At 35.9% G+C, this 25,757-nt stretch overlaps 1 protein-coding gene and 1 long non-coding RNA gene across 3 annotated transcripts in view; one reads left to right on the forward strand and one right to left on the reverse strand.

Moving 5' to 3' along the window:
• Nucleotides 1-1,059: 1,059 nt before the first annotated feature.
• The window catches only part of LOC100177933 (von Willebrand factor), a 30,811-nt gene continuing 6,113 nt past the window's right edge, over nucleotides 1,060-25,757 (reverse strand). Inside the window, exons 15-70 of one of the 2 annotated variants that reach the window (XM_018814512.2) lie at nucleotides 22,917-22,998; nucleotides 22,253-22,483; nucleotides 21,711-21,851; nucleotides 21,348-21,444; nucleotides 21,017-21,054; nucleotides 20,449-20,583; nucleotides 20,046-20,178; nucleotides 19,459-19,597; nucleotides 19,099-19,209; nucleotides 18,755-18,884; nucleotides 18,423-18,514; nucleotides 17,971-18,078; nucleotides 17,522-17,671; nucleotides 17,170-17,326; nucleotides 16,853-17,001; nucleotides 16,306-16,405; nucleotides 16,098-16,147; nucleotides 15,816-16,035; nucleotides 15,383-15,452; nucleotides 15,043-15,139; nucleotides 14,540-14,654; nucleotides 14,270-14,319; nucleotides 13,931-14,141; nucleotides 13,557-13,609; nucleotides 13,305-13,494; nucleotides 12,972-13,024; nucleotides 12,722-12,917; nucleotides 12,222-12,364; nucleotides 11,989-12,087; nucleotides 11,826-11,931; nucleotides 11,535-11,653; nucleotides 10,934-11,084; nucleotides 10,378-10,558; nucleotides 10,081-10,180; nucleotides 9,369-9,573; nucleotides 8,986-9,087; nucleotides 8,809-8,849; nucleotides 8,607-8,734; nucleotides 8,185-8,357; nucleotides 8,029-8,112; nucleotides 7,826-7,967; nucleotides 7,348-7,493; nucleotides 6,760-6,924; nucleotides 6,424-6,615; nucleotides 6,214-6,312; nucleotides 6,039-6,146; nucleotides 5,800-5,954; nucleotides 5,276-5,495; nucleotides 4,665-4,900; nucleotides 4,186-4,390; nucleotides 3,646-3,926; nucleotides 3,112-3,322; nucleotides 2,461-2,634; nucleotides 2,101-2,202; nucleotides 1,825-1,948; nucleotides 1,060-1,547 (exon numbers count right to left, since the gene is read on the reverse strand). In XM_018814512.2, the coding sequence (XP_018670057.1) occupies nucleotides 1,376-1,547; nucleotides 1,825-1,948; nucleotides 2,101-2,202; nucleotides 2,461-2,634; nucleotides 3,112-3,322; nucleotides 3,646-3,926; nucleotides 4,186-4,390; nucleotides 4,665-4,900; nucleotides 5,276-5,495; nucleotides 5,800-5,954; nucleotides 6,039-6,146; nucleotides 6,214-6,312; nucleotides 6,424-6,615; nucleotides 6,760-6,924; nucleotides 7,348-7,493; nucleotides 7,826-7,967; nucleotides 8,029-8,112; nucleotides 8,185-8,357; nucleotides 8,607-8,734; nucleotides 8,809-8,849; nucleotides 8,986-9,087; nucleotides 9,369-9,573; nucleotides 10,081-10,180; nucleotides 10,378-10,558; nucleotides 10,934-11,084; nucleotides 11,535-11,653; nucleotides 11,826-11,931; nucleotides 11,989-12,087; nucleotides 12,222-12,364; nucleotides 12,722-12,917; nucleotides 12,972-13,024; nucleotides 13,305-13,494; nucleotides 13,557-13,609; nucleotides 13,931-14,141; nucleotides 14,270-14,319; nucleotides 14,540-14,654; nucleotides 15,043-15,139; nucleotides 15,383-15,452; nucleotides 15,816-16,035; nucleotides 16,098-16,147; nucleotides 16,306-16,405; nucleotides 16,853-17,001; nucleotides 17,170-17,326; nucleotides 17,522-17,671; nucleotides 17,971-18,078; nucleotides 18,423-18,514; nucleotides 18,755-18,884; nucleotides 19,099-19,209; nucleotides 19,459-19,597; nucleotides 20,046-20,178; nucleotides 20,449-20,583; nucleotides 21,017-21,054; nucleotides 21,348-21,444; nucleotides 21,711-21,851; nucleotides 22,253-22,483; nucleotides 22,917-22,998 (7,662 nt within the window). In that variant the 3' untranslated portion in view covers nucleotides 1,060-1,375. Of the gene's footprint in view, nucleotides 1,548-1,824; nucleotides 1,952-2,100; nucleotides 2,203-2,460; nucleotides 2,635-3,111; nucleotides 3,323-3,645; nucleotides 3,927-4,185; nucleotides 4,391-4,664; nucleotides 4,901-5,275; nucleotides 5,496-5,799; nucleotides 5,955-6,038; nucleotides 6,147-6,213; nucleotides 6,313-6,423; nucleotides 6,616-6,759; nucleotides 6,925-7,347; nucleotides 7,494-7,825; nucleotides 7,968-8,028; nucleotides 8,113-8,184; nucleotides 8,358-8,606; nucleotides 8,735-8,808; nucleotides 8,850-8,985; nucleotides 9,088-9,368; nucleotides 9,574-10,080; nucleotides 10,181-10,377; nucleotides 10,559-10,933; nucleotides 11,085-11,534; nucleotides 11,654-11,825; nucleotides 11,932-11,988; nucleotides 12,088-12,221; nucleotides 12,365-12,721; nucleotides 12,918-12,971; nucleotides 13,025-13,304; nucleotides 13,495-13,556; nucleotides 13,610-13,930; nucleotides 14,142-14,269; nucleotides 14,320-14,539; nucleotides 14,655-15,042; nucleotides 15,140-15,382; nucleotides 15,453-15,815; nucleotides 16,036-16,097; nucleotides 16,148-16,305; nucleotides 16,406-16,852; nucleotides 17,002-17,169; nucleotides 17,327-17,521; nucleotides 17,672-17,970; nucleotides 18,079-18,422; nucleotides 18,515-18,754; nucleotides 18,885-19,098; nucleotides 19,210-19,458; nucleotides 19,598-20,045; nucleotides 20,179-20,448; nucleotides 20,584-21,016; nucleotides 21,055-21,347; nucleotides 21,445-21,710; nucleotides 21,852-22,252; nucleotides 22,484-22,916; nucleotides 22,999-25,757 lie in introns of both variants that reach the window. The other variant, XM_009862188.3, reaches the window with a different exon arrangement.
• Nucleotides 3,870-4,736, forward strand: LOC113474775. Its single transcript, XR_003396462.1, has 4 exons — nucleotides 3,870-3,973; nucleotides 4,128-4,235; nucleotides 4,301-4,425; nucleotides 4,651-4,736. It is a non-coding gene; the product is annotated as an uncharacterized LOC113474775 (long non-coding RNA).

The raw sequence follows: 25,757 nt of genomic DNA on the forward strand, positions 1-25,757 counted from the left end.
CATATTCTGCAGACTGGCTAGGTTTTTAACCCCATAAAGAATATAATAGAATACAAAGATAAACTTTTAATGATGTTTTCCTGCTAGATTTCCATTACTGATTGTAATTTACTACCAATCTGCGGGCCATTCCCATGACACAGTATTTTGCACGTCAATTTTTAACAGTGTCATTTTTTAATTTTTTGCATCAATGCATGCAGTCAATAATATCATTGTGCAAGATCTCATCAGAAAAACATATTCTGCTGACTGCATACATTGAATAAAGAACTGTATACAAAATCCTGCTTCCTACGTGGCTACATTATCTGACTGCTTAACGTAACTACTATAACCAGTTACCCATATAACCTTTAACCCCTAAGTAACAACTCCTAACTACCAACCTCTAACACTTTCCAGTTTCCAACAGTTTTTATATGTAAAATACTCTGTTGCGTACAAATGAATTTAACTGTTTTCTGATTAGGTCTATGCTGCCATTTAATGTTGTTATTAAAAACAATTCATAATTATGTGTTTATTTCGAAAATTTAACTTTATTACACTATTTTTTGGTTTATTAGTTAAAAAAACTTGTTTATTTTTTTGGCCACTAACTTGGTGAACATAAAATATCTGAGAATACCAAGCAAATATAATTGTTTAACACTTTATCGGCCTAACTAAATTGCCGATTATTTTCTATTTAATAACGTAATACTTGTGCAAAAACATCGCGTTTGCCAGTACACGTCATATACCGTACATAACAGGCGCAATAGATTTTATATATACTTCCCAATTAACAAATTTACTTAGCATTTTTTAGTTTTGTACACCATTTCGCATTTGTTATTGTCATATTCTTTGGATGCTACGATAACAATTGTCAATTGCTGATTACGTAATTTAGGTTTCGCAAAGCTCGACTAATTGTTACGAATATTTGCAGTTGTTGTTACGTCACAATATTACGTCGCGCTTCTGCTCTTAGCGCGAAGGCAATAGAAATGATGTAACATCTGTCGTCCGTCGGGCGAAAACGGAATTTTAAACGTTTAAATAAGAACTACGTATTTTAATGCAGAGTTTTATTTGGTACGTCCTCTATCGCTTCGGCAGCGCACATAGCAATAAACAACATAAAACTCGGGCCTATATACATGCTCAAGCAGAAAAAGAAAAATAACGGAATTCTTTTCGTGACAGTTAAATTTTAAAAGTTATCGGTTTTAAAAATTGAGTTCTGTATATGATTAATATTCAGGAAAAATAACCGTATTTAACATTGAACTGTGAAAGCCAAAATAAAGTTAAGTCACGAGAAGAGGCAAAATCAAGGTCGGTAAATTGATATCAAAGCCAGGGGTCACGAGAAATTATCGAAAACTTATTGGCAAGGTTGCGACTCGCACGAACACGCGATGTGCTTTTCGATCTCGGATTCGATGGTCGAGCCATCACCACACATCAAAGACACTGGAATGCTCTCAATCTCAGTTGCTTTGCAGGATGACGTAGTACATGAAGTTTCACCATCTTTTCCAAGGGTAGAACCAGAGCTGCATACAAAAACATTATGCATTTGTAATGTACATATAACTGTCCAGCGCAGTGAATAAATTAATGTAACTTATCTTCACGTATAGGGGCAACGACAGTAATCCGAGTGTTTTCCTTCATACACCTCATGCCCGCTTACAAGTTACCACGTATGTAACTTTCTGGGTAACTATTTTAGTGTAAAATTCCTCTTTTAAAAATAATGAAACGTATGGCTGACAAGAACCCTAAGGAGTCGAAGCTTCAGAAATCCATGCAATTTTCCCTAAAACTGACCTGCACATTCCGCTACACAGTTGCGTGTCAAACTGCGCAACAGATAAACAGATCTTAAAAGTTTTCGACATCTTTACGATACCACTCGCCTTTGCCGCAACCGGAACGCATCCTTCGGCTGTACCTGCTAAAAAACTTATAAGATTACTAGGTTGAAAACTAGCAAGGATCTACGAAAACGTAACAGACAACTGTCAATTCCCATTAGTTGTTATATAAGATATATATATTTGAAACTTAAGTTGCTTCAATACATACCATGATATAATTACATACCTCCAGTTTCGCAGTAGTAGATAGGACAACCACATTCGTCCTCGCCTTGTGTCTTTCTTTCACCAGATTCGCAGGTCGGGGGCTCAGGGCATGCGAAACAACCTGCAACCAAGAAGAAAGAAAGTTACAACAAACTTTTATGTCGGGGGCAATGACAGCTGTTCTGTCTCATACACCTCGCTTACGAATTACCACGAGTGTAAAGTTGTGAGTTTTATGTATTTTTTTAATAATTTTTCTGTATGACTGGCAATTTAAACAACCCATTAATGACAACTGGGTTGGAGCAATTGCCGTTAAGTGTCTTGCCCAAGGACACATACGCCCACAATGGTATAGCAATATACTGATCTAACTTACATTGTGCCGGGATGCACTCCTTAGATTTCGCAGACTTTCTGACCATTCCCTCTGGACAGAAGCATCCGTCGACGTTCATACCATCATCCCACACAGTAAGGTTGTCGCATGATCTGTATTTGAGGGCGTTCTTGTCGCATTCACGAAATTCTTGGTTGAATGGACAGTCCGTGACTGTAAGAGGAGGTAGTTATATTTTTATCACAAAAAATATCAGTATGAATAATTGAATGTAACTTTTTTATCCTCGCGTAACCGGAAAACGACAGTCGTTATAACACGGGTGTTCATAGGCCTCGTGCCAGCTTCAGGTTACAACGTATGTCACTTTGTGGGTGATTATTTTTTATGTATGGCTGAAAATATGGGTAACCTATTAGTGACCACTGGGTTGTAGCAATTACCGTTAATTGTCTTGCCCAAGGACACATCATACGTCCACAATGCTGGTACAGTATATTAGAAAAACACCCACAAATAGACTTACATATACTAGTCACAGCCTGTGCTGAATTAACTAAGAATTACTAAACGAAAAAAGAAATTTAGTAGCTGCTCGTGCACACCTTTTAACGTTATTTTATAAAATTTCAATATAGAACAGTTTTTTTCTATTTTTTTGTAAACTATTTATTGAGTAATTAGACCTACCTGGACAATCAAGTGCTTCTCTCCATTTGACGCATTTTCCGACTTGTTGACATTTGGATGCGAACTGAGCAACGGACGGTGAGTTGCATGGATCGCATTTAACATCAGTGGTATTGCTGAGCAGAGAAACATCGTACTGACATTGTGGGACATATGAATCGGCATCCACGCTAACTCTGCAGGCTTCGAAAGCTGGCTCGTCGGTAAGGACCTGGGAAAATTATACAATACTGGATATATAGTCGGTTGGGGTAAGATGGTACATTTTTCATTCTCTTTTCTAGTTAAATCTGATAGTAAACATAGAATATTTGAGAAGTATATACCCATAGCCCTAGAAATCCCATTAGCTGTATCGTATAACGACTGGCGATTTGTTGGTAAATACGCGAAGGTGAAGCAAGTCACATAAATTTATTCATGTTACGGTATATGTATACCTTTTTATGGGACTTTTGGGATTTTTATAAGTTTCACAGTCGCATTCTTTTGAACATATTTACTCACGAAAATGAACCAAAATCAATTGCTTACATCACACGGGTCATCCTCGCATGCGTTGCATTTGGGGTGCGAGAGGTGGCATCTGTTCTCACAGTTAATGCATTCAAGGTCCGGCATTGTGGTAGGGCAGTCGGGGTACACTGGTTCAGCTGGGCAGTCAGGCTCCACTGGGAAGCATTGAGAATCATCGATGTATTTCGACGACTTAATCCAGGTTTCAGCAAACTTATCAATGTCTGCTTGATCGGCCACATTATGTAGCTTGTGAAGTTTGCTGGTGAGATCGTCGCTTTGGTCGTTGTTACACACGCCTAAAATTTGTGTATACACTTTGAGTGACATAGATTAAATGGAAAAGGTAATATACTAACAGGAGTAATGGGTAATGAGCCATTAGGAGTAATGAATAGGGGTAAAGAGTCAAAAGGGGTAATAAGAAAATCAGTACTTCTACTGTGGGACCTCACCCATGTAGAATTGGAACAATGATAAAAAATGTTGTTTTTTTAAAGCGAAAAGACGAAAAGTAACTCTGCTACGGCGCCAGACTAAGTTTCATTTTTGACTTACCGCACAGTCCAGTCATTTTTCCTTCGTAAGCTTCATATGGGATTTTGAGAGTAAGTGCTTGATGCCATACTTCTGTCTTGTAAATAGCACTAATTCCAAGTGATATAATCTTTAGCTCAAGTTCCTTGTATCCTGACACCTCAACTCTGACATCGTCGCCTTCCCACGCGGATAAGACTTCAGTCTCAACGCCGTTGTAGACGAACTGAAATAAATTGTAGTTTTAAAATATGGTATAAGGTGGGGCATGGTGGGACATCTTTTTTCGTCCCACTTAGTATTAAACAAAGAATATTTACAGAATTATATAACCGTAATCCCGCGACTCAAATAAAGCGTTGTTAATTGTTTAAAACGTGTATTTTTTTGTATGACCGACACTTTGAACAGTCCATTAACGCATATGTTTACAATGGTATAGCAGCATCGACTACTGAACAACCGCACCGATAATTTCTTTTTCAGCATATGGACCTCACCTTCTGTCCGAAAGTGAACGTGTAGTTATTTCCTTTATGCAAAACGATGAGTGTCTTAAGACAGCTGAGGTCTTTATTTGCTGCTCTCCAGAATCTGCACAATTCGTTGTCGACGATGATTTCTGTCTCGTTATATCTGTGCTCCTTCATCAAGACGTAGTTACATTTGCCCTGGAAATCGTACTTAAGTCCGTCGAATGTTTTGTAGTGAGGGTCGCCATATAATTCGCACACGCCTGTAAGGAAGTAGGTTAAGATCAATCATTTTTACCTGGGTAAATTGATCATTTAAAAACAAGTTATAACACACGAACTTAGCATAAAACTCTATTTCTGTTGAAAACGAAAAACTATATACGGCAGGGTGGGGAAAGAGGGAAAATCTTTCATTCTATTTTCTCACCCTATTTGGTAGAAAACAAAGAACATTAAAAGAATTATAAAACCACATCCTCGCGATTTTCACAGACCATTGTCAATTGTTTAAAACACGATCAGGATATTTGAATATTATGTGCTAAAGGTGTCCCGTCTTTCCGGCCCTACTATAAAACAACTAAAAAAATGTTTAAAAAATTATAAAAAAAAAACAAAAAAATTTAAAACCGTACATGGGCAGACAGATTCCCGACAGCAGCCTTCTTTGGTTGTTGCCCAGTATGGGGTCTCGTAGTTAACACAAGTTGTAGCTCTTGCGATACGGCGGTTAGTAGTGCTTGCACAAGTGTAGCGATCCCAGATGTCAATCTTGGTCTTCTTAGAGCGAGCGTTCTCGTATGTACATTGCATCATTTCGCAAACGTTGTCTTTGTTGATCCATTTTTCGCCGATCTGGATAGAAATCGAATAAATATACTTTTCAAAGCTAGTTTTTCTAGATGTTATATTAGGGTGGGGGTAGGGGATACCCTTTTTATTCTATTTTCTCGTCCCATTTGGTAGTAAACAAAAAACATTTAAAGATTTATAAAACTGTATCTTAAAGACCTACAATCTTACATGGACCGTTGTTAATTGTTCGAAACACGATTAAGATATTTGAATATTATGTGCCATGGAAGGCATGTCTCCCACCTTAGTATATGTGTTCTGTATGGCCAATATGGAGCTCTAAATAACGTAACAAATGACTTGCCTTCTTTTTGATGGATCCGAAGAGACAATAATCCTCATTCGGTGGCTCTTCCAAGCAATCGTATTCAGGACAGCAGCATTTTTGGGTCGTAACGTTACGTACAGCGACCTGGTTTGGTCCACAGTTCGGTTCTTCGCATCTCGAGTAGTTGCATCCTGAAAATTGGGTTGATGACGTCATAAGAAAACTGGGTTGATGACGTCATGATGTCGATTATCGCGTCATAAAGGTGAACTTACTGCAGTCGTATTGCTTGCAGCACTTATCTACGTCGTAGTTCATCCACGAGTAGACGTCCATTTCGGGGTCATCGCACGTCACGCTGTGTTTGGGGCATTCCTTCAGTTCTGTGACGTCACAACATTGATTAATGACGTCACAACGATAAGAGTATGACATTGTTTCGACACTTACTGCATTCAAGTACAGGACAATCGCAGCTGTCACGTTCGCCAGTATCTACAATATGCTTGCACTCGTCGTCGCACGGTGGTCTTGGGCACGGATCCTTTTCTGTGACGTCACATCAAATATACGTCATCACATACAAAATAACTTACGTTATAACATACGTCATATCACACGTCATGACTTCGTCATATAAAAAAAACACATACAACATACCACAAACTCTCTCTGTGCAGCCACAACTGTCTTTGGTGTCAATTTTATGATAACAGACGTCGCATTCCTGGGGCTCAACACACACGGTTCGGTTCTCGATGTAGGGACACCCTTGGTTAATGGCCTTGGTCTTGTCGACAAGACAGATACGGTCCCAGCAGTTCGATTTCGGATGACTCCATTTTTCGTTCTCTGCAATGTTTAGTTTTATGATCATTTTTTAATGATACTTTTATACGTTTTAACAAGCATCCTAAAAAAGTTATGCGAATTTTGGGCATTCAGATATTCAACGAATTGCAAAATTCAAAATATATAACCATTTTGGTTACTTACTATCGTGTTCAACACTGTCGAATTCGTCTTTGCAAATGTCAGGGCAGTCACAGTAGTGAGGACAGCATCCGTTGTTCGTCTTAACTGCATCAGTTTTCATTACAGTAAACGGGTAGTACTTGTCCACGCAATCTGACGGAGTCGTCACATTGCACGTCATCTCAACTGCACAAAAAATGAAAACAGTTAAAATGTGGTGTGACGGGTGTGGAGCAATTTTGCTGGGGTTATAGACAATTTAGGCGCTTGAGTACTAGACTGTAGTGTAGGACCTCACCCTATTTGTAATTTGTTATAGTATGGTACCTTTATTACATGAAAACATAGAAGCACGGCTAGTCTTATAATTCAATAGTTAAACAGACCACGTGTATAAAGTATTAAGACATTCCAATTTATAGAATGTATAAATTAAAACTGCAATTTTAAGCATATTTTGGGTGAATGGTTAAATCATAATAAAAAAAACAAAGAAAAAAATGAAAGACATTTTTAAAAGTCATATAAAAAGAGATTCAATTCCTGTTTGGTAAGAAAAATCAACAAAAAATGAAACTTTCGGATATAACATAACAGGTATTTTTTTACCGCAAGTAACTTGGTCGCAACAGTAATCGTCCTTGAATGGTATTGTGACGAAACAGTTATCGCACGCGGTTGGAGCGATGCAGGGAACTTCTTCGATCTGGGGGCATTCGTTCTCATCTGATGGTACAGCAGCACGGCAACGGAATCTGTGAGATCGTGACGTAATTAGCATGTGGCGTAATGAACAGTTGTGACGTAAAAAAGATTTGGTATGTATTGCGTCGGAGCAACGACAGTCGTTTGCACGCTAGGTGTTCTGTTTCATATACACCTTGTACCCGCTTATGGGTTACCACGTTAAAAAGATTAGCATTTCGGTACAGGTCTGTAGAAACAATTGCCGAATAAAGTTTTCGTCGGAAGTTAATGCTTCATCCCGCCAGTTTGTTTGAAGTTTAGGGTAATAGGAGTTACACTATATGCCCGTTTTAGGATAGTTTTATATCTGTTTTTGACTTAAAAGATTTGAATAGCGAACCTGCGTTTGACGCCGCATTCGTAGGTCTTCCAATCGTCCCATTCAGTGTCCTTGGCATGAAGTGTACCATTACGGTCAATACAACCATCGGGGCAAGTGCAGTTGTTACCAACAGGACAACATGGGAAGTATGGGTGAACGCCTGAAAATGGAATTGTGACGTCATAAGTTAGATATTGTCTAGCGACCACGTGACTCCTTACCGTTCAATGAAATTTCGACGAGTTTCGAACGTGGTGGTTGACACTCGGTGACGTCATAAGGGGATGGCGGGCATACGTAATCGACTTGAAAAAGATTGAAAAAATATAAATATAAGTTCTGAGTATTACGTCATTGCTATTGTGACGTAATATTACCGCATTCGTTGACGTCACATCCGCATTTGTCTTTCACAACAGTAGTGGTCTGGCACTCAGCACAAGGTACAGGTTCGGGGCAACCAACTTCAAATGCAGTTGGACAGAGGGCAGGGTCCTGCTGGCATTCATCGTAGATGAAACGCGCCTTGCGTGTCGCCTCCATTGCGGTCCTAGGGTTAAATATTGTGGGGTGAGGTACTATAGGCATCTAAATCCCATATTTCCTAAACGTGTTTTGAACAAAAAACAACGCTCCTTACGAGTCGCGTGGCTACGGGTATATATTCGGTCCATATTCTTTGTTTACTACAAAATTCAAAGGAAAAAGCGAATAAAAATATACTCTATCCTACCTTTACCTCCTATCATATATGTTACCGCATAAAAATGTTTGATGATGTAAATATAACGACCCATACCTGTAGTCAAGTGTTTCCTTGATAGTGTCCCAGTCGTCTTCCTCCACCTGAAGTTTTTCAACCATCATGGAAGGTACAATACACCTCATACGCTTGCAAGCTTCAAAGTCCCACCAGGTTTCGTAAAGCTGCGTTAAAAAGGGAATTATTACGCCAATATCTTACTTTGTGACTTCATAATTAAATAGTAATAAACACTTACGCGACGTTTGACGCCCTTGTACAAGCAGGTGTTGTCACAAACTGCAAAAACAAACCGATTTTAAATATTTTTTCGGTATATATATATTTTTAGAAAAATAGTGTATAGATATTTTTTTGGAATATTTGTTCAGAAAAGAGAGTGCAGTTTCAGTGATTCCAGATACTTTTTACTCACCGCAGCAGTTTCGGCTTGGGAAACACATGTCGTTGGTTGCCATGGGGACAATACGTTGATTTTCGGCAGGGTTTGTACATTGTTCGGGTGAGTTAAGTGGAGCTGTAACCAACATTTAAATATTATAATCCAATAACATAAAAATGTCAAAGTCTACTCCAGTGTGGTACTGTATTTTTTTAACGTGTTGTTAAAACAAGCATTGGATGCAAAAATAATTAAAACTTACGGCAAGTAACTTTATCGCAGTCGCATATGTCCTTCACAATGAACAAGCATTGGATGCAAAAATAATTAAACCTTACGGCAAGTAACTTTAATCGCAGTCGCATATGTCCTTCACAATGAACAAGCAATTGGATGCAAAAATAATTAAAACTTACGGCAAGTAACTTTATCGCAGTCGCATATGTCCTTCACAATGGTTCGGTTTTCGCATTTCTCGCACTGTGTCTCGTCTTCAATGCATGGTGGTATGGTGGGCGTGTCAGGGCAAATTCCGTTGGCCCAGTCTTCCTCAGACACATAACACCGACGTTTAATGCAACCGTTTTCGTCCTCGTCATAAGCATACCATTCGGTACCGTTCTGTAAAGAAACATTATTAATATTATAAAAGTTAGATTTTATTTGAATAAAAACTAATGGTGTCATTTTAGGCGAACTATATATTTTAAAGAATAGAATTTGGTGAATTTATTTTTCTGTTGATTTCATATTTTTTCACGTTATTTCGCTATGACTACTGGGTTAAAATTCAATTTTACGACAACTAGGCTAAATTGAATGGCTGTAAAGTGTCTTTCCCAGGAGTTATAACACATCAACATCGAGCTTTGAACCTCGTACCCTCTGGATAGAATACGTTCACTATAACCGCGTTGGTTATGAGAACTTTGTGCATTCGAAATAAAACAAGTTTAAGCTAAATTAAAAGAGATCTTCTGACAATTGTTTGTGATCTTTATAGTACCTACGTCCGCCATACGGGGAGGCATTATCAGGGTTTGTCGTTAAGTTACTTATATACATACATTAATATAGTTTATTTTAGTAACGGGGTTTATTTTAATATAGCATTATAAGATCACTTACAGCGATCTTTTCTCCGTTCCTATCACACAACATCTCGGGTTCGCAATCCCAAATCTCGCAACAGAACTCTGGCACTACACGTGGTTGCTTCAGGTAAGACCTGTCAATCATTATGACGTCACAAAATAGCAAAATCATCATGACATCACAAAATAGCAAAATCATAGTGACGTCACCCCCCCCCCCAAAAAAAATTAAGGGGCAAAATTTCCCCAATAAAATGACCTCACAAAATGGTAAAAATATCATGACGTTACAAAGTGGTATAATAATTATGACGTCACAGTGCCCACTTACACGTAACAGTCCTTGCATTCTGGCTTGGGGTCAGGACAAGGCACGACTTCTTTTACAGCGAGGTAGCATTTGTTTATATCTGTAGGATCAGTGGTATCTGTACACTCGTAGTTGAAGCAGTCCTTGGTCCATTTGTCTCCGACCTGGTACACTTTGCCGTCGAAGTTGCATACACGGCATTCTGTTGTTCATAAAACATGTTTTTAAGACAGACCAAAAAGTTAAATTGAAAAATTTTGGTACGGAAATTTGGTTTTTAATTATAAAAACTATTTTAAATTTATTCTTTTTAATAAAAAATTTACCAAAAAAAAAAAATGCAATTAAAACAATGCATTAAAATTTCATTTTATTAAAAATTGACCGCAGACAAATCGGTTTAATGGTCGTAAAATTGCGCTACGTTTTGTCTATTCGAAAACTATGCGCCGAAGCAGGTAGACATTAAAATCCCACGCTGCAATAATCAACGCATAAAAATTACATGACAAATTTTACTAAACGCATAAAAATTAAAAACTTCAAAGAATAAAAATTTTGCATTTTTGTCACTGACCGCAGATGTAGTGGTCGCAGCATTCCTCGTCAGGGTAGCAACAACTGTTCACTTCGTCTTTTACCATCTCGTAGTTCTCTGGGCACGTAAAGTCAGGGCATGGCATGCGTTGTTTAGTAACATTGTAACATTCGTTGTCTTGACCAATGTCCTGAAAATAAAGATAGTTAATAATAATAAGTCGACAGGTTCGCAAGTTTTTTATTGCTGTCGGTATTCTTCTTTGTTCTTTGTATTCTAATCTTGTTACTGTATTCGAATAGATAAAAAACCAAAAATTATGGTATGTAAAAAGACGGTATATTCAGGGAAAAATCCCGTGCCAGCGTATGAGTTACCAGTTACCACATATAGTAGGATAGAGGAAGATGGGACACCTTTAGCACAGTATATCTAAATATCCTGATCGTGTTTTAAACAATTCAAAACGGTCTATGGGATAGGATACGGTTTAATAATTATTCGATTTTTTTGTTTACTACTAAATGTGACGAGAAAATAGAATGAAAGGGTATCCCATCTTTCCCCCACCCTACTACATGTAACTTTGTGGGCAAGTTGTGATCCATTTGTCCAACTAATAAAACACAGTAAAAATTACCTTGTTATTGTTGCATACGTAAGTATCATAGCAACCCCTTTCAACGTCTCCAACAGTCCAAGTCGATCCAACTTCCTTGTCCTTCATTACGTCATCCTCGAACTTACAGTACGGGCAAACTATAACGAAAACACCCTTTGTGCGAAATTTCAAAAATTGCCATGTAGCAACTTATTTCTCATAAACTATTGTTCATTTATAAAAAATTGCGGCACGCCCGATTTCTAAGAACCCCTTTATTAAACCGTAATGCTTCCGATCTAATGAAAAATTTAGTTATAAATAACTTACCGCATCGCACGAGCTCGACGCAACCGCATTCAGTAATCCTGGTGACAGCTTCATCGTACGGGCTTGGGCATTCTTCAGTCGGTGGGCACGGCACTGGTTCGCATGTCTATGAGGTCACAAATCGTTACTATGACGTCACTAAGGCGATTCAAACAAATCAAACCTCTTTCAAGCAACCATCTTCGTCAACATCGTTAGTACAGGAGCAGTCTTCGCATTTTCGTTCGTCTTTTCTGTAGACACGTCTCCAGTTTTCTTCCGGCTGTACAAAACAGAAGACATTAACTTATATATTTACAAAGATGCACCTCAATCTCACAGCTATGACGTCATAGCAAACAGCCATGACGTAGAAAACAGCTATGACATAGCAAGCAACTATGACGTCACACATACCAAGTAGGTCGAGTTGTCGAATTGATCCCAGCATACATGGTCGCAGGTGCATTCATAACATGGCTCTCTGCAGGGATCCGATGGCACCATCTTGCGGAGGTATGGGAATGTGCAGTTGATCAATGGGCATCGTGGGATCGGCTCTGTTATGCAATAATATATTGTATGAACGAAGGACACTTTATTATTCTGGTGGGCGACGAAACACAGTCCTTATAATACGGGTGTTCTTTTTCATACGACTCGTGCCCGCATACGAGTTACCATGTATATAACTTTTCGTGGTAATTGTAATTTGTTTTTTTTTGTATAGATTACATTTGAACAACCAACTAGTAACCAATGGGCTGGCCCCAGTTGGGATTAAATATCTTTCTGAAGAAAGAGCACATACGCCTATAATGGTAACAGCTTACGTGCGAGGTAAAAAAACTCATAACGTTTAGGCAGAAACGTTGATCCAAACAGTCACGACAAAACATGGCCAAAGCCATACTTACCACAGATGTACTTGGGGCAACCACATTCGTCGTCCTCCGTTCCTTCTATGGTGTGGCATGGCGGGCAATCTGCTGGTTTATGACAAATCTGCTGATGGTATGGACAATCAGACTGGTTCGTTCTTGGCCCTTCGAACCCTTTCTTTGGATCGAAGCATTGGTGCCAGCAGCCGTCCATTTTCCACTCGACGTCGGGCTAAAAATTAATAACGTCATGATGTTGTCATGTTCGTAAAAGGGAGGTACTTACCTCGAAAGCGCTAACTTTGCCGTCGATCTTCACCAAACACTGTTCGTTACATTCTGAAAACATAACAGTTTTAGTTTCAACACATCCCTTTTTTAATTTAACATAACTTTGTGTCGCGACGTCATCAAAGAAATTATGACGTCATAAAACGGGTGACGCAACGAAAAAAATAAACAACGCTATTAAACTTATTGCGTCACTGAACGATACGTCATCAAATCGTGACTTCATTATACACAACTTCATTCAATTTTATTACCTAACCATTTATTTTATTGCGTAACGGATTGATACGTCATCAAATTAAAGGTGAAATCATTCTCCCTTGCTTACCGCATCCGTAGGTGTCGCAACATTGCCATTTATCCAATCCAGTAATAACGCTGTGCATGCGGTCTGGGCAGTCTGGGCGTACACCGCATGTGACATTCTCGTAGTTGAAAATGTTAAAGCAGCCGTCGTCGCCTCGGACTTCACGTGTGCACTCAAATTTAAGGCATTTCTTGTTCCAACGCTCGCCGATCTAAAGAAGTGACAGCGTTGAAAAGTTGGTTATTTTTAAAGGTTTGTGAGCAAAATACTTACGCCAACGAGTCGCTTTTTGTTGTACACGTCGTAGTCGGTACATGAATCGCACACTGTAAGATGAAAGACATTGTTTTAAAAGGCATGAGAGAAATAGTCTGGGTACAAGGATCAGCCAAGAATATTTATGTCTTATAAGATTTTGCCCTGAATTAAAATATTTGCCCCTAACCAATTACGCACCGAAAAATTATCAAAATAATAACGAGTTCAAACTTATTTACGTTATAAATGGCCAAGTAAGCATAGGGTGATTTAGAAATATAAAAAAGAGTTACCCTAACGGAAAAAGGCGCCATAAATTGGATGGACAGCTTAATGTCATAGTAAATAGAGAAGACGTGCTTAAACATGTGAAAAAAACAGTTGCTTACCGCATTCGCCCCATGGGCAGCAATCGGCTGGGCGGGTTCTGTTCACCCAGATATAACCTGTAGCGCAAGTGGGTGTAGGTCCGGTGGTGCATGGGTGCTTCTCCACACCGATCTTATGGCATTGTCTGACTTCAGATTTTGTGGCACAAGTATCGGTGTAGCAGCAGTTGGACTCTGCTGGGTCCTCACACCAGTCGCGAGATTGACCAGGCTAAAAAATGGTAAATTTATAAAAAGACTTTTTGATGATTATAAGCAAGATTTTTTACAATATTTAGAAAAGTGATTCTAAACTTGGTGTAAAAAAAAATGTAAAAAATTGTTGCTATGGTAACTTACGACAATCGATGAGTCAAGAGTTCCATCTTCATGCTGACAGACGTCACATACTGTAAGTAATACACATAAAATAGATCAGAGGTTGTGTCAGGATACTTAAAATGTCTTAAAAGCATGTAAACAGAGCGTTTTTTCACGGCACACTTTGATCCTCTGGAGCTGTTTGCTGTACACCATTTTTTCTTGAATTGTTATAAACTATTGAAATCCTTTTTCTCAAATTATGTTAATTAGTTTTCGGTGATTTAGGAAACCTTTTTATATACATACCGCAGTCCCAGCTCATTGGACAGCAAGAATCATTTGTTGCGAAAACCACAAGTTTTTGATGTTCCTCGCATATTTTGTCTATTCCTGTGTCCACACATTCGTGTTCCTTTTCAATCTGTTACAAAACAAGAAGCTTTGAATAGCCGTCATATATTACATACTGTGGGCATATATTAAATATTATTAAATTTTATCGCTTCAATATAAATAAAAAAAAGGTAAGACTACTTAACAAAACCAAAAATACAGAAAAAACACAGTTGTTATAATATGCTCATGAAGTGGTTATCACAGAAGAACAGAAGTAGTTATTACATAAAAGGCATGACCATTCAACCAACAAAAATACAAATAGGAAAACAAATTACAAAAAAAACCTTAATGCTATAAGTGGAACAAAAGTGTGCAATAATAAAACACAACCTGTACAATTGAGGAAAGATATCTATAAAAGGTTTATAAGTTTAGTTCCAAGCTTTGGTTTATATGCTAATATTTCTAACCTGGACATTGCATTGAGGTTCGGTAGCATCGGGATGTGCAATGCAGTAATACTCCTTGCAGTAAGTGAGGGGTCCTGAGGTTGGTACTGGGTCGAAACTGTAGAAACAATTGTAATATTAACAATAAAATTTGTAACAACTTAAGTACTAATAAAAGCTTAGATTTATATTTTGACTAATAAAAGCTTTGTATTTTTAAAGTATTTTGGGTAATATAAATAACTTTTTCAAACAAAGTTTATGTCTTGTGGCCTACCAAGATACAGAATAGAAAAAAACGTACAAAACAACTCTAAACATAAAGTAAACTCCTAAATTGAAGTAAAACCTAATATCTTACTTGAACACCTTCTTCCATTCATCTCCCATTTCTCTTCCTTCTTCACAAGAATCCTCACGGATGATGCATTCTGTTTGCAAAAGGTAGGTTTACTTATCCAAGTGAAATGTAGTAATCTTTACTTTCTGGCTTAGATCACAACACTGGCGTAATCGAAAGTCCCATGGTTTGTCTCACCAAAGGACGTCACCCATATAGAATAGAATGTTTGGGTAATGGGGAACTCTAGTCTATCCAAAGCCCCATGACTTGTCTTGTTGTAGTAGCCTACCTCACCCATACAAAATAAAAGCACAAAAAAATAAAACAATTGTGCACACCATGCTCAATTAAGGGAATTGAATCAGCACTTTCCAAACTAACTTCTTTTCCAAAGTTGTTTCAGTCACTTCTCATTATAATAACTAAAATTGTATGACAAACTATAACTTACTCTTCTCGCAATCTCTGCAGTTCTTACAGAGAGAGGTTGTGGAATTGACACAAGTTAGCTCATAGAAGTATGGGTCATATGTTGGTTTTGGTTTGTATTCTTCCTCACAAATGTAAAGTCCGATTGTTCCATTATAGCAGAGATCACCCTCAGTGGTTGAGGCACACACCTCTTTTTCACAAGTATCGGTGTCTAATGGAAAGTACTTGGTCTCTCCAGGCTGGAAAGGGAATGAATAAGTGTGAAACTGAATAGGTTTGATTTTATTCTAAAAGAACTTACAGCAATTCTCATGACCCCACCAGCTTTGGTCTTACATACATTGCATGGCTCTGTAATGAATAAACGAATGAATTTAATCACTATTCTAAGAAAGCTTATCTAAATATTTTTTGCTATTTTTTAAAATAAAAATCAGATTATTTAAAAAAAAATAATTCTTGCAAAAGGTATTTTTTTTACCAAATTATAAATAAACTTAAAATCATACCACAGACTCTGCATCTGTTCTCTTCAGAGTAGCGGGTGCATTTCTCCTCACGGAACATCTTAGAGATGCATTTTTGGGTCATCTCATCCAGAATGTAACCCTGTAACATGTTTAGGATATATCAGGTGTTGATGGCAAGGTTTGGGGGGGTAATAAAATGTGAGTGATTTAACAAGATCAGTAAAGTAATCCTCTGGCAAATTAAAATAAATAAAAAAAATCTCTCACAGCACAAATAAAGGTAAAACTTTCTGTTTGTATTACTATGTCTTTTTTGGACAAATGGATTAGAGGAATTGCCAGTAAGAATTTTAAGGTACACATGTTTACAATGTCTACTACACCATCAAGCATCAAACCTGGTATCTACTATCTATTGGTTAGGATGTAAACGCTAAACTACTGGGTCACAGCACCAGACAAAGAGAAAAATGTATATTTATTGGTTTGCCAAGTTCAAAACAGACTGTGATATATTAAAAATACCCTGAAGTACTAATATTCGGAAAAAATTTGTTCATAGGTTGAAGGAATAATATATTCTTACTTCTGGGCACTTAGGGAAGCAGCCTTCAACACACCAGTTTGTGTCTTCTGGAGATTGGCATTCACAGCAAGTGTCAGTGATGCACGTATCGCATCCTCTGTAGTGCCATGTGCATTCATCACCCTTGTTGTAAATCTCACACATCAGAGCTGGAAACACAGGAACATTTTGACATTTGGAAAAAAAAATAATAAACGAAAATTAGGAAAAAAAGATATTGCAAATTAAATGTGATTTCTTCTTTAATTGACATCGAAACATTACAAAAACTTTGAACTCAAAACACTTAAACAAATTTTAAAAATTATTTAACTTACGACATCGCTTCATGTTTCTCCATTCCACCACAACTCCCTTCTGTGCACATTGGTGCGCGTAGTCAGCGATGGCCGTGCACGTGCATTCGCAGTCACCACCCATGTCACAACCGCAAGTGTCCATCACGCACGCCTCGTAAAACTTGCATGGACAAAGCTGCAAAAAAGTGTTATTTAGGCAGGGTTTGGGAAAATTGTGAATATGTCTTAAATTATTTTGTTTTTCGGCGAAAACTTAAAAAGAGCGAATTTGAAACTTCAATGTGATGTAATTCTAATACAAAAAAAAGATTTTTTCCAAATTTAATAAAAAAGAATTACTGAAAAAAATTCAAACGAAATGAGTTCCCACCTTGGCGTGACAATCTCCAAATAGTTCAGAATCCATAATAGCTTGGCATTTTTTCTCGGCCCATTCACGTCTTTCAGGTCGAAGTTTGCAAGTGTCATTTATTTGAGATTCAAAGGTGGCGTCCTTGCAGGTCAGAGTTGAATCTGGCACCTGTAGTGGTTAAAGTATGGTTACGTATCTGTGGGCATACATATTGTGTGCCTTTTGCAATATCCTTAAATTAAGAGTACGCTTCAGTTTCAGAAGCCTAAACTTTACTTTTAATTTATTTATTAAAGTCTTAAAACTTTCTTCGTTAAAATCTTAAAAAAAAAAAGTTTTCATTTTTTTGATAAATGTTTTAATTTTTTTTAAATGTTTTAAAGTTTCACAGTTTGGAAAATGCCCTTATTCAGACAAAATCTTAATAAAACAACACAGTAATTTTTAGTCACAGTTGTTCCATCCACCTTCCAGCTGTTCCCAAATTCCACAGCATCTCCCATTGCCCCACCACTGGTCGTATAATCGTTGCTGTCGATTCCGTCAAAGTTTCCACACAGCCCACAAACAATACCCTAAAAAAAGTTTTGTTATACCTGGCCATTGGGGTTACAAAATAAACTTTATTAGATTTGTAAAATAAACTTATGCTGAAAATTTAATGAAACTTATATAAAATTGTATGAATTTATTTTTCTCAAAAAAAAAGAATTTATAACTTAGTTATAAAAAAATTCTATAAAAAAATCAGTCAAACAGAAACTACAAAAATACTAAATTAAAGACTACATAAATGCATTTGCGTTAAAATAATTTTCAACATACACATCTATATAATTTTGAAAATGTAACTTCTTTTGAGTCAACGTATTACTTCATAAAAAGATATAACTACATGAGTCATAAAAACAAAACGCACCTGGAACTCTGGTGTCAGACGAATGTAAATTCTGGTTCCGTTGTCCCATAGCACAGTGATTCCAATACAGGTGGAAATCTCAGTGAAAAGACCTGAAATAAAACATTGATTTATTTTATTTATTTTTAATGATATAAAAAGTTTTAAAAAGACCTTTTCGGCAAGATGGTTACATGGCATCAACCCACACAATTGTATATTTAGTTACTTGAAAGCCAAGAATAAATAATTAAATAACAAATTAAAAAAACATGGAAATTGATACACACAATACTGCTCCTGTTTATGAGCAACACATCTTAAGTTTGAAATTTGGTAAAAAAATGAATTACCTTTCTGTTTAACGGTGAAAATTTCTGCGGTTCTGTGGTCAGTGAAGCCGGTGATTGCACGTCGGAACCGTGTGTTCTCAATTGAGTGAATGTGAGGTTCCATACCTTGTGTCAGTTCAATTTGCTTGTTCTAAACAAAAAAAATAATTTATTTGTAAGTTCATGTGAAAAAAATACTTGTTGCTTTGATTAGTAAAGGTCTGAAACATAATCACATAACATAGCTTTTTTTGATCTCTTGGAAAATGATACTGAAGATTGTGTTGTTTAAAGAACAAAGAGTATTTAAAAGAAACAAGGCCATAAACAAGATCTGTACCTAGTTTAAAACTAATTTAACATACCTTTATGGTAATGACCACAGTTTTGGAACATGTAAGTCCAGTGGAACCGCAAAGTACGTTCTTAGTTGTAATGCTGAAGAGTCCACCACCTGGGTTGTTGGGGCAATAATCCTAAAACGACATAAAATATTTAAAATATTGACCAAAAGATTCTGAACAATGTCCGAAATTTAAATATTGATCGAAACATTTAAACATGAACCAAAACAATTTTAAACCTTCACCAAAAAGATTTAACAGTTTCATATTTTAATACTGTATTTTTAATGTTTTAATACCGTAATATTTCATAGCTGTAAGTGAACAAGAATAAATTTTATCAGTAAAATAATATGACAGTTAGTTTAAAAACTAACTTACAGTGGCAAGAACGTATTCACACGTGCCATGGAAATCATAGAAAAGTCCGTCAAAAGTTTGGTAATGAGAGCCACCACTGGAGGAGCAAGTGCGTGGGCACGCCTCGTCTGTGCAAGTAAATATTCCGCCGTTGCAAGTGCTAAAAACAAAAAAATTACTTATGCTTGTATAAGATTAATGAATGACACTTAAATATTATAATAGTGGGCAATGACAGTCATTATGGAACAGGTATCTTGTTTCTTACACCTCATCGCCGATTACAAGTAACTTTGTATGTAACTTAGTGGGTATTTGTTTTTTTCTTTTATATGTCTGACAACTTTAGAATTACATTATTAACCACTATGGTGGTGCAATGGATGTTAAGTGTCATGCCCACATTAGCTGCAGCATATAAGCCCACCTCTTTAAAAATAAAAATATCCCTCTCCTAAACAAATCTACACCTGTGCAATCTAAATGGATTGTATTATTGAATTAGACGACAAGTATAATTTTACTCTATTCTATTCTATGTGGTTGAAGTCCACGTCGTGGGGCCTAAGATTTAGGTGCCCATTACCCCAAAGTATATATGTAATTACCAGACATTGCAGTCATCAGTGTAGCTTTCACCAGGTTGGTAATATTTTTCATTGCTTCCCATGCATCCACATTCTTCCAATGGTACACACTTCATTGATGGGGTGCAGTATAGACCAGGTGGACAAGCACATCCTGTGTTTGAATAAGGTAAAAGGTTTTGATGTTTTTGTACTTTTTTAATTCAAAGAGACAAAAAAAGTTGTTAATTCAAAGAGAAAAAACGAAACAGGGAAAAAAATGTATAAAATAGCAAAAAATAAAACAAATATATAAATACAGAAACCTATTGAAACAGAGACAAATATTTAAAAAAAATAAAAGGCAGAAAAAATAAATCTTCTTAAATCTTAGAATGAAGTTTTTTTGAGAGCAGTTTATAAATAAGTTTATTTATTTTCTCACCTGACACGCACTCTTCCACCAATACAGGCATGAACGGTGCCGAACATGAGTTCATTTCAGCTGCAGCAGCGAAACCAGGTTCCACGTTGGCGCAATCATACCATACCATTTCTCCTGGACATTCCTTCTCCACATCTGTATGTGATGTAACAATAGACTTTATGACATGCATGGGATGTGGCAATAATCTTTATGAAATAGATAGGATAAAGTAATAAGGGTACAACAGCCACGAATTTTAACAGAAACTCTTTTTCACACCATAGCGTGTTTTATACATAGCATACAACTGTTGTTTTGCTGTTGGATTCTCTTCGTTTTTTAAATAAAAAAAGTGGATTCTTCAAATAACTGATAGGGCCTATACAGTTTGCATGTATAAGTTAGACACAACTTGGGTTTTTCTGCATTTTTTACACATAATTAAATAACTTGAATATATAAGGCGTAACATTTGATAAATAAAATGATTAATTAATCACTGAATGAATTAATGAATGAATGGCTTTATTTTTTCTGTGATCACAGTCACAAAGATATAAAATGTTTAACCAAAACTTTAACTTACCGTAATTGTCACACTGCATTGAGCCAGAGGTGCAAGTACTGTGGAAATCAAAGTAAAAATTACATTAATATTTATAAATAATTTTGATAAAATACTATTAGTGTATCTCAGAAAATAAGTTATTTCCACTATATGCATATAACATAAAACTAAATACATATTTCCAGTAATTTTCCTTCTTTTTAGGCAACTCAAAGTTAAAATTTCATACATGAAAAATTAAACCAAGCAGATGTTCTTTATATATCTTCAAAATTTATTTGTAACTTTTGTAATTTTTATGCAAAAACAATTTTAAAAGTTAAGTTACACTACAGAAGCAAGAAATTACCATTTCAATCCCAAAGTTTCAAATTTGGTGATGGATCTTGCTTCATACCATGCGTCACGGTAATAACAACCACATTCCTCTTGTGAAACACAACTTCCTGCAAACAGGAAAAAAATAAATGAAAATCTATAGAACTATATTGTTTGAACTAGTTTTAAAAGCTTTTTAATGTAATGGTTGTAAAAAAAATGTAATTGTCATTTTTTTATTAAAATTTATAAAAATAAAAATAAATCACCATTCAGAACTTTATAATTGTACTTTTTAGAATTATTTTAAAATCTTTTTTTATTGTAATCCTTGTAAAAAAGATTTGAAACGTCTTTTTTTTAATAAAAAATTATGAAAAAAGTAAAAAACTACCATCAGCGCTTTCGTATGTTCCAGGTGGGCAGAAGCATCCAGCATAACATGCCTGTGTACAGAAAAGATCAATTGACTGGCAAGAGGTTGTGCAAGTACTTGAGCAATCCGCCAACACACGGTCGTCAGGACAAACAATTGCTATAGAAAAAATATTTTAGAACAATTTAAAAATATAACAATATTTAAGATTCATTTTATGCTGTAGAATTCTTAGAGGTCTGTATAGGAATCCTTGGCTTAATAATGAACTTATACTTTTTGCTTATACAAATAAGAGGGGCAAGCAGTAAACCTGAATTTTAGGAATTTTAATAAAGCTACAGTTTTAAAAAAAAGTTTTTAAATTTTGTGTTTTATTGCAGACTGTAAGATATTTATATACACATAACTTCACACAAGTTAAGTTTAAATTTAAATTATGCAAAATTTTAATGCTTGCCTAAACAACTTTTAAGCAGCTCTAAAACTGGTCCAAAAATACTTTGCTAATATTTTATCATTTATAATAAAAAAAAATTGAAATAATTTAAAAAACTTACGACAGAATTCTCCAAGGTGAATTGGAAGCCAGGTGTTTGTAAAACCAGCATTCGTGCAAACTGATAGAACAGATGTGACGAAGTTACAGATCACTTGGTCTCTCATCTCATAGTTGCAGTTGCAAGCATCTTCAACACACATGGAATGGACCTTTGCAAGTTCTACCACGGATCCACAAGGACGGTTTGCGTCATCAAGGAGATGTCCGCAGACGTGCTCAACATCATCATCTAGTGAACGAGAAATTAAAAAAAAGGATTTTAAATAGAATTAATGGTGACTGGTGTTTTTTTAATATCTACTTTGCTATACAGGTTGGCGTAAATGAGTAACTGCTAAGCAAAGTAAGGAAAACATAATGATATTAATGAATGGATTACACTTATTTAACCTCGTTTGACAGAGAAGCGTTTTCTTTTTAACACATAGGTGTCCTATTACATACAACTAGTGCTTGCTTTACTAGTATGCGTTTTTGAGGGGGTGAATTAAGGTTTGTTTTTTTTGTATGGGTTAAAATTTAGACAACCCATTATGACCACTGAAGCAATGAATAGGTCTGGTCATAGCCAAGGACAATTTTTCTAGTATCAGTAGTTAATAATACACCAGTAAATGTATAGCAACTAAAGTACTGTTATCAAATGTTTTGTATAGATTTACCGTAACAGATAGATGGGAAATAACGTTCAGTGTTTTTGCAAGTTACGTCACGCCTCCAAGCTGCTACAAATTCTTCCACTTCCTGAAATTAATATATATATATAAATATTAAAAATATACAAAATACCGAAAAAATACTTTATGATATTTTTTAAGTTTACCACCCCAACTATAATATTTTTGTACTAAAAGAGCAATTTCAAAAAATCTATCAAAAAAAAAATATTTGGAAAAAATAATTTTAAAATACGTTATGCCTGGTAGCCAAAGAAGAACAAACAAAAATCTTACCGCTGACTTCTTGGATGGTAGTTTGAAGTCATCATTTTGGAGTCCGTTATAATTTCCGCCAAGACCTCGCATTTTGTTGGAGAATTGACCCGGTACCTCAACGACAACAAAACTGAGGCCGTCGAACTGAACAGTTACTCCAGTTGCCACAAGCACCATGGTGAACCCACGTTCGCCAAAGCGCTGAATCTCCACAACCCCACCTAGTGAGAAAAAGTGTTAAGGCGTAAACTTTAAATAATTTTTTTAATAAAAATACAAATTTTTGTAAAAAAATTAAAAAAAATTATATCATTTTTTTGTCTTAACAAAGATTAAATTTTCTGTAAAACTATAAATTTATGATTGTAATATAGTAGATTTAGACAGGTGTATTTGTTGTTCAAACCAAAATCATTAAAATCTTACTCTGTGAGTATGGGAGAGGTTGTTGTACCATTCCTTGTTCACCATGCATGTGGAATGAAAGAGTTCCATCGTGTCCAAGTAAATAATGGTTCATATGCATGTTGTTCTTCACAAACACATCAACGTCCTTGTCAAACATGTGCCGATCACCCTGAATATAAAAATATGGCATAAATTCAAAGTTGAAATTGTTTAGATTTTTAAAAGCAGATAATACTAAGCGGACAATTTAAAAACAGAAGTTTAAAGTTTTCAAATTGAGACAAAAAAAATCAATTTTCTTTCTTGTCAGTAATTTTTAAAAAAATAGGCTAAAATATTTTTTTGCTACAGAAATTTAAAAAAAGCTGATTGCAAAGTAATTTTTTTTTAGAGCTAATACATTTTCCACTTACTCTTGTAGTTGTTACATACACTTGAAACATGTATTGGTCGTCTCCAGCCAAAAGAACTTGGCAGTTTTCCACTTGGGTGAAATATTTCTTATCAAAAGTCTTATAATGGTGGTGACCATAAGACCAGGCAGTTGCTGAACAAATTTCCGATGTACAAGACCAGCCAGCATTTTGGCAAGTGCTGTAAATAAAAGTTAACGTAAAAATTCAGTAAAACTGCTAAAGAAAAAATGAATTGCACTTGTTATCTTCGCATGACAGGCCAACAACATTTGTTAAAATGTAGGTATCTTACTTTAATAGACATCTCTCTTGCTTGGGAGATATGTTTTACCTTTTTAAGTGTTTTTTTTATTGGCTACACATTAATGGCCACTGGGTTGGAGCAATAGCTTCAATGTCTGGCCCAAGGACACGGAAGTCCACAATTGTAGCAGCATCAAGCATTGAACCTGACGTCCTTTGGTTAAATGGTAAACCACTGATCGACAGTGTCAAAAAAAACATGAAATTCTGTAAATCTGACCCCTCTAAAATCAAGTTCAAAATATTGCTAAAAAATATATACACAAAATCTCTGCAGATTTTTTTACTAAAAGACCAAACCAACATTTAAATAGTGAAAGTAATTACCAAGTATTGCAATCGACGGAACGAGTTTGACCGGCGCTGTACATCTTACCCATAAAGGAACATCCACAACGCTCTATTGTTTGGCATTGTTCGTTATGGTCCATGTATTCACCTGGTAAATGAAACAAAGTTACTTATGCACCTCATCTGGTGAATACTTCAGATTAAATTTATATATTTCACCTGGTAAAAGAGAATGAGTAAATTTATATATCTCATTTTTATATATCTCAGTTAAATTATCTCAGATTGAATTTTAGACCGTAGCACACTAGTCTCATTAGAAATACGTTCCATTCAGACATATAAAATCAGTCCCGGTGTTTGGGTAATGAGTAAAATCTGGCCTAAATTCCAGGTTCTTGCTAAGGACCTTACCCAAATATAATACATTCCTCAAGCTACAACATAAGTGCTCTAGCCCTTAGTACGACATCAGAAACTTAGCAATTTAAAAATAAATGTACAAAATATAATTAAATATACATTTAAAGATGTAAATAGTTACCTGATGGGCATTGGCATCGAGAAATGCAAGGACTAAGGTAAGCATTCATTAAGTTTGCTGAAGCACAAGTTGGGGCAAAAGATCTGCCACATTCTGTCCATTCAGAACCCCCAAAGCAGCTTCTTGCTGTAAAAAAACGTATACACCTTAGTCATGTGCTTTTTACAAGTTTTTTTAGACTTTTTATTTTATAAGATGAAGTTTATTTTATCTTGAATGAATGAATGAATGAATGTAACTTACTTTATTCTCGCATGGCCCGAAAACGACAGTCATTATAACACAGGTGTTCATAAACCTCGTGCCAGCTTACGAGTTACCAAGTGTGTTTCTTTGTGGGTGATTGTGTGGGTGATTTTTGTATACTATAGCAATCTAGTTTTTTAACATTTTCTATTACATAACATAAATTTTGTTCTTCTTAACTTTTCTTATACAGTGGTGAAGATAAAAAAATCTAAAAAGTCTTACTAACTTGGAACTGTATAAAAATGCCAGTTGTATTTAATTTAAATATCCTTTAACATACTTACCACACACTGAAGGCAACTCAGATCTGAACTCAGGAATTTCCACCCAAGAGATCGCGCACACACGTGCGTATTG

Source organism: Ciona intestinalis, chromosome 12, assembly GCF_000224145.3.
Source record: "Ciona intestinalis chromosome 12, KH, whole genome shotgun sequence".
Lineage (NCBI taxonomy): Eukaryota > Metazoa > Chordata > Ascidiacea > Phlebobranchia > Cionidae > Ciona > Ciona intestinalis.